We start from the raw sequence: 7,722 nt of genomic DNA on the forward strand, positions 1-7,722 counted from the left end.
TCTCATGCTTTTTTGTATGACAAATGGGGAGAATTAAGTTTAGTTTTATATATTCTGATTAATAGTTAGAAGACCTTTTGTATATGGTACTTATGTATATGTTTGGAAGCTGAAGCTGTGTATCTATTGAATATATCAATGACATCTTCTTTATACTAAAATTGTGTATCTTAATGCTTTCTTTTCTGTCAAAATTAAATACTGCATAAATTGAGGTGGAGCTTTTAGCTCTTCAAAATTAAAATTAGGATCATAATTAAAATATAATTTAATATGTTTGTCATTATCAAAAAATGGGGAGATTGTTAAGACAAATTCTCAATTTAAGTTTTGATGAAAATAAACAAAGGTTAATTAAGAACGTTAATTATGATTCTAAATGTTATGTTCATTTAACTTGTGCTTTTGAGTGTATTAAATTAAAGATAGGATTTAAACAAAGCAAATGAATTAGCATAAAAAGGCAAGAAACTGAACAGACAAGAAAGTAGAACATTCTTGACAAAATCTGGAAAACGGAGAATGTTCTTCAGAACCAAGAACGATCAAGGCAGCTTCAAGAACAATCAATCTCCACTTGTTAGAAGAAGATATTGATTCTGAAATTCACACTAATATTATTAGTAATATTCAAGGAACAAACAGGATCAATTCCAATCAAAGAAACAATTCGAATCACAAAAGAAAATGATCATGAATCGGGCATGATCAAACAAGACTGATCGTTCTCCAAACTGGCAGCCAAGAACATTGAATGATCTTGAAGATATATAAGACATCACAGCACCCTCAAGAACGATATGGAAAATGTCCAGAAAGATCAATATTAAATCTCCTGATCAATTATCAATCTCCAAAATGATCATTGAATCTCCATAATGATCAAACATTCTCCAGAATGTTCAACAATCATTATGCAACAAATTACTATCATTCTTCAGCCTATTTTGCAAGAATCAAAACTGTATATTAAACTGATGGCGTCAATAGAGATATACGAAGAATGTAGAATTATTAAAACTCAAGAAAAGATTGCGAAGAATGAAGAAAATTAGTTCAATCAACAGAACTTAGAATATTCAAAAGCTGGAACATTTTTTTGTCATATAATTTGGTCTTTTCTCAAGCATGACAACAGCACTACCAACAACTCTTTTTGACCATCATTAAATGCCCTAAAGGCTTATAAAAGGAATACCAAAGCTCAAGGAAATCGCAGAAGTTCAAGTGCTAACAAGTCGCATTAAATCATTCACATTCACTTATTTGAAATTCTCACTTTCTCAAGAAACATCAATTATTAGTTTATTTCAATCATTTGTTATACTTGTGTTGAATCTTGTATAAAGAATCTAATCTCAAACTAGAGTTGAGACATCTCAGATTCTATCAAAACAATCTTATCATAATTGTGTAAAACTCAAACTTCAAGAGTTGAGTATAGTTTGAGTAGAGTGTAAGAATTCCTTTTAAGGTTAAAAGGTAAAGTGTAAACTCCTATCTAGAGACTAATAGGAGATTGTTTCAAAAGTCTTTCTGGGTGAAAATGACTTGTTGTGTAACAGATCAAAGTTGATCTAGAAAAGTGGTGTAAACCAAAATTGTTCTCTGTTTTGGAACATTTAGTGAAAATCTCACAATTGCAAAGACGAGACGTATCCCGAGTTGGGTGAACTAGAATATATCGTTGTGTGGTATTTCTTCTCTTATCTCTATTTCATTTAAGTCTGATTAATTATCAAATTAAATATATAAACCATCTGGTTGTCGCTCCTTCTCAACCTTTTTTGAATGCTTGGATATACATATGATGTTTTCAAATGTTGTGGAGTTCGAAGAATTTCAAAATAAATACGTCATGATTTTGCCTTGAAACAAGGAAGCTATTGAATCCATTAGCTACGTCTCGCCTAACTGGACAATGTGGAAAATTGGATGTACGATAACAAAGGGGAACCTTTGATGGATTAGGATGAAAAGTTCCCTTTTTTGGACTGATCATCATATTTGTGGTAATATAAGCAAAAATGATGTATTTAGACTAAATATTTAATTAGATAAAATAATCTTTCAACTACCATTTTTGTTTATATTTCATTTAAGATGGAGTAGCTCACATGGACCTTGACTCAATCTAAAATAAATAGAAACAATTTTAAAGACTACTTATTATTTTTATTTATTTGGAAAACAAAGATGCAAGAAAAAAGTTTAATTACACTTTTAATCACCTTATTTTAGCATATTCATAAAAATAGTCTCTATTTTAAAATTAAACTTTTTTCTCCTTCTATTTTCACATTTATATAGTTTTGATACCAAAGCATAATTTTTATTCTAAAAAATAGTGATTTATTGCTCTAAAAGTTATATTTTTTGGGGTTATGAATCATAATTTTTTGGGTTAAAAATCATTATTTTAGAAGTCAAAAATCTAGTTTGGAACTAAAAAATTTGACGTTAAAATATAAAGATTATTTTCGTGAATATATTAAAATAAGGGACTATAAATGCAATTAAGCCCAAAAAAAACCATGAACAAAATATTGATCATTTTTATTCCATTGAAATAGCTCAAAAGAAGTACTAGCATAAATTAAGTTGAGTAATGTTCCTGTTGATAAATTTTGTACTTAAAAATGTGATTAATTTGTACCCAAAAAAAAGTAATTAATTAATTTAATAATACCGGCTTACTGTAAATGTGTCTGAATAACAAAATTTGTTTTTGTTGATCGACATAAAAAGCATAGAAAAGAAAATTAATTTTTATATTGAAACATCTGATACTGTTGAAACTATTGGTTTGCTCTATATAGTAATATTATTTCAAACCATGCATGATTCGTCTCAATTAGTTCCTCCAATTGCTGTGTACGAATATATAAAATAAGACAAATTCTACTACACTGTCAAAAAGAGAATCTCTACGGATATTATAAACATTTTGATCAATAATTTGGTTTAATTTATTTCCGAGGATATTATTATAGTATGCGTTAAAGTTAATTTAATAAATAAAAATTAGTATATTTATCTATCTAACTCTTAATCTAAATAATTAAATAATTATTTTCATAATTAAAATGATAACAAAAAATATAACTTTAAAATAGATTTAAAAAATTAAAATTAAATTTCTATAAATATTAAATTTAAAATATGATCAAATTTATTTATAAATAACATATCATTAAATTATTTATAATTTAATTTAATAGTACCAAAAAAAATATAAATTTTCATATGTATGATAGAAATCCCTATAAAATAAAGTTTTACTAATATATAGTATAGAATGAGTGTGACTGAAAGTCGATGTTTCGAACCTTATCTCATTATATTTATATATCATTTCTGTATATGTGGAAGATGGGAAAAGTGTTGAGGTATAAATGTATTCGATTATTTAGTAAACAAGTTCGCTTTTCTTATAAAAAATACTGTTGAAATTGAGTGATTCATTTATTAAATAAATTAATAAATAATTTAAAATAAATTATTATTTTAATTTTAATATATTTTAATTATATTATAATTATTTTTTAATTGTATTATATAATTAATATTATATATATGACTCTCAATTTACTATTTTTTATTTTGTAGTAATGATAATAGTATATACATAAATAGTTTTTGTTTTTTGAGAGAACTTCAATGATTGATAAGATAAATTAGGAAAAGTATTATATAATTATCTTTTATTTATATTTTTTTTTAATTTATGTAAAATAGTCAAATAATTCATTGTAAAAAAGATGGACCAGTGGGAAAAAGAAAACAAATTAGCTTTCACATCTTAGAAAATTGATCATGCATAATAGAAAATGAATTTTTTTATCAACCAGAAAATAAAATTATAAGAACAAAAGTTGGTGAGAGATATCCAACATACTATTGACTTTATTTATGGAGGTGTTATTCTCATTAGATCGGCTTAGAGAGTAAGTTCACATGAGCATGACGAAATCCAACATCAAGTTGAAAAACTGCAAGAAATGGTTGTTCGAAGAAACAGTTAGCCCTTATATTGTTCTTGCAATTTTAGTACCAAAGAAAGATGGAAGCTGAAGAATGTGTCTTGAATTGGTAGTTGAGTTGTAAACAAGATTATCTTCAAATATCAATGTCTGATACAAAAAACTTGATGATTTGTTGCATCAGATGCATGGTGTACCCATCTTTTCAAATATTAATCTCCGTTATAGATAACATTAAAGATAGCCATATGCTGAAAGAAAAAAAAATCCAATGCTCCTGGTACATTCATGCCTTTGATGAATCAAGTACGTCGACCCTTCCTTAATAAATTTGTACTTGTCTACTTTGACACTTATTTTGATCTAGTACAAAGGAAAAAGAGGGGCACTTAGAACAGTTGCATAAAAATTCATTACTACAACATTTTTGGTTTTATGAGCTGTGTGTCAATATAAGTAGCCACTAGTCAGAATAGCTCCATTCATAAGCTTGACGAGGTAAGAAATCAGAGTTACACTTGGACTAATTGGTCGTCAATAACCAGAACTAATTGGGGTGAATTTAATGTTAATTACATTTCACTTACATATTTATTTACACGAATGTGTTAGCATTGTACTGCGCTTATGCATGGTATATTGAACTTCAGTTGAGCATTCTGCTGGTACAGCAGTCTAACTGGCAACTGCTTCTACTCTCTAGCTGCTTCTACTCGTGTTGTCAATAGTATGTCTTATTCTGTTATAATTAGTAAGAATCAGTAAACTGACTTAGCTTTAGTTTGGCTTATAAATAGAACCCCTTTGCATTCTAACATATCATCAGAGAATTCAAAATACATTTCATAAAAAATATCTCATAGTTTCCCGCTATTTTCTTTCACTTTCAGTTATATATTCAACTTCTCAGAAGCTTGACTTTTCCAATATATGTCTAGGTGGCATCAATATCTTTCTTACTAAGTTATTAAACTGCTCTAAGATACAACGAAATATTATGATATTTTTCATATATTTTGACACTTTTCCTCCTCAAGCTATAGCTTAATAAGCTTTAAGATTATTACCAATAAACCCTTAAAAAGGCAAATATATGGGCTCAGAAAACAACTTGAGGACGTTGAAAACATAGCAGAGAAGAGCATTGGTGGAAAGACAAATGATTGGAATGATCATTAATCTCAAAGTTGGATGGCCAAGTAAGACGAGATTCAATAGAATGATCATAAGCTGAAATTTCCTGGCAGGCAATCGTACACAACAAGAACTAAAACTTTTCCAAATCCACGAAGAACAATATGTGGAATTCTTAAAGAACAAGAAAATTTAGGAAACCAAATAAATAGAAATAAAAACGAAAACTGAGGATGGAGCACATCACAACCAAAAATAATTCATTATGGCATGAATCCTTAGTGAGACAGGAGAAATCACATTAGGTAAAATTCACAATGGGAGGTTGGTATGAATCATAACAACTTCAGTTACTATTAGCAAGGACAAAACTAGTATAGGGTTAATAATTAGTCACCAAATGTAAAAGCCCATTTAGCGAACAAGATAAGCCATTCACATTATATGAACTATTTAATTAGACAGGATATGGTTTCACTGGAGTGCACATGTTAGGCTATCTCACATTTGGTATCTATGTATTTTTAGTACATGCATAGTTATCAGTGAACTGAACATAGAAACAGGAATCACATCATGCAACAACCTTAAACTGTGAAGCCATCAAGTGAAACACAGACTAGCATCTTAAGAAATCCCAGGGTACTGCCATGATCTTCAAAAGACAAGAGAGACTGAGCTAAAAAAGCATAAATAAATGAAAATAATAAGAAAGATAAGCATAGTTACATACAATATTTGGGAAGAAGATAGACACATGAGGAAAATGTCTCCATGCTTCCATGTGAGAGGCTTACAAATTCTCCGGAACCTTTTGCTCTTAATCCCACAACGAGATGCCAAAACAGAAGCACGCATGAGAATGTAAATGGCCAAACTTGTGTGCTGTGCCTCTAACCCTGTCAGAAGCATCGACTGCCCAGCAACTACCCCTGCCAACAGAGCCCTCCACCTCGCTGTCCTGAACTACAAACACATCACAAAACCAATCACAATACATCGTTGAATCCAACTGTTTAGGGTAAGAAAATAGAGACAATAGGTCACTCTGACAATATCACAGTCATGGGTTCATGCCAAGTTTTGAACAGCACAGAGACAATCGAATCATTCACTATTCTTCAATCTCATCCTTTATGTAATTAATTACAGGCTTAAACAGCTAAGACTTCCTACTAACTGGATTTGAATATGTGGTACACTTAAATATGAAGTAATCTTCATCTTTCAAACATATATGTGCATTTTCTATGTGGGCAAAAAAAATTAATGTTTGAAGTAAGCAAATAACAAAAACTCATCATCTATGCTTTCTCTTCTTTGAACCATTTCCCCCAGAGAAAAATCTTGTGGTATGTTGTGAATTGATAAGCTCCCGAGGTACGGCCGCTTGACCAGACCTTAGTACATCAACTAATTCTGCAAAAACATTCTTATTCTCGTCATTCACAAAAACTATAGCTTGACCTTCCTCTCCCATTCTAGAAGCCCTTCCTATTTGATGTACATATTCCTTGATGGAATTAGGCATGTCGAATACAATTACTTGTCTTACACCCAATAGATCAACCCCCCTACCCAAAACTCCGGTAGCCACAACCACTGGGAACTCACCCACCATAAAGGACTGCATTATTTCTCTCCTTTCAGTCATAGACTTCTCGCCGTGAATTGAAACAGCATTAACTCCTGTCACAACTGTAATTGCATTTGCCAGGAGATCGGCCCCAAGTCTGGAGCCGACATATATTACAACAGGCGGCTTAAAATGTTTCTGACTTGTTAAAATGTCAAATAGCTTCTGCTTCTTTTGCTTAGACTCAACCCAAATAGCTAGCTGCTTCACAGCCTTATTTGGTTTGTTAGGTTCCCCGACGGTTATAACCGCCATATCTTTTGCCAGAGAGTTTGCCATCTTCTCTAAACCATCAGACATTGTTGCAGAATACATTAAAACCTGAGGTTGTGACAAAGCCGTAAATATCTGCAAGACTTGTTCTCGAAAACCCCGTTGCAGCATGCAATCCACCTCATCGACAACAAATGTGGTTATGTCATCTAAATCAATCTCATGCTTCATTAAAAGATCAACAAGCCTTCCTGGTGTTCCCACAATCAATTCCACTCCTTGTTGAATACGATAGAGTTGCCTAGCCATGGCATCACCACCAACCACTAGTGCAGTTTTAAATGGCAATCCTTTTCCAAGCAATTTTGCATGCTCTTCAACCTGTATACAAAGCTCTCTCGTAGGCGTTAACACCATAGCTAAAGGCTTTTTCTTATCTGAAACATAAGTGAAACGATGAGTTGCACAACGAGAAACTATTGGAATTAGAAATGAAGCAGACTTTCCAGATCCTGTATCGGCCAAAACAAGCATGTTCTTTCCCATCAAAGCAGCAGGGATTGCTTGCATTTGGACAGGTGTAGGCATCTCATATCCTGCTGCTTCTATGTTGTGCAGGAGTTTTTCAGGGAGGCTACAGGAAGTGAATGACAAAACCGGTGCCATTACAACTCCCTTCACATGAATGTCAAGTTTCTTTCGAAGCAATTCAGCTTGATCATCAACTAAAGACGGCATTCATGATTTGTAATCAGA

At 31.4% G+C, this 7,722-nt stretch overlaps 2 protein-coding genes across 3 annotated transcripts in view; both read right to left on the reverse strand.

Moving 5' to 3' along the window:
* Window positions 1-5,676: 5,676 nt before the first annotated feature.
* The window catches only part of LOC101492932 (xyloglucan endotransglucosylase/hydrolase protein A), a 6,472-nt gene continuing 4,426 nt past the window's right edge, over window positions 5,677-7,722 (reverse strand). The window contains exon 5 of one of the 2 annotated variants that reach the window (XM_073365179.1): window positions 5,677-6,078. The gene's annotated coding sequence lies outside the window, so the exon portion shown is untranslated. Of the gene's footprint in view, window positions 6,084-7,722 lie in introns of both variants that reach the window. The other variant, XM_004489684.4, reaches the window with a different exon arrangement.
* Window positions 5,677-7,722, reverse strand: part of LOC101494855 (DEAD-box ATP-dependent RNA helicase 41) — a 2,725-nt gene continuing 679 nt past the window's right edge. Inside the window, 1 exon segment of the mRNA XM_012712732.3 lies at window positions 5,677-7,722. This exon segment is cut by the window's right edge and continues 269 nt beyond it. Coding sequence (XP_012568186.2) covers window positions 6,418-7,722 — 1,305 coding nt within the window. The 3' untranslated portion in view covers window positions 5,677-6,417.

Source organism: Cicer arietinum, chromosome 2 (assembly GCF_000331145.2).
Source record: "Cicer arietinum cultivar CDC Frontier isolate Library 1 chromosome 2, Cicar.CDCFrontier_v2.0, whole genome shotgun sequence".
NCBI classification, from domain to species: Eukaryota; Viridiplantae; Streptophyta; class Magnoliopsida; order Fabales; family Fabaceae; genus Cicer; species Cicer arietinum.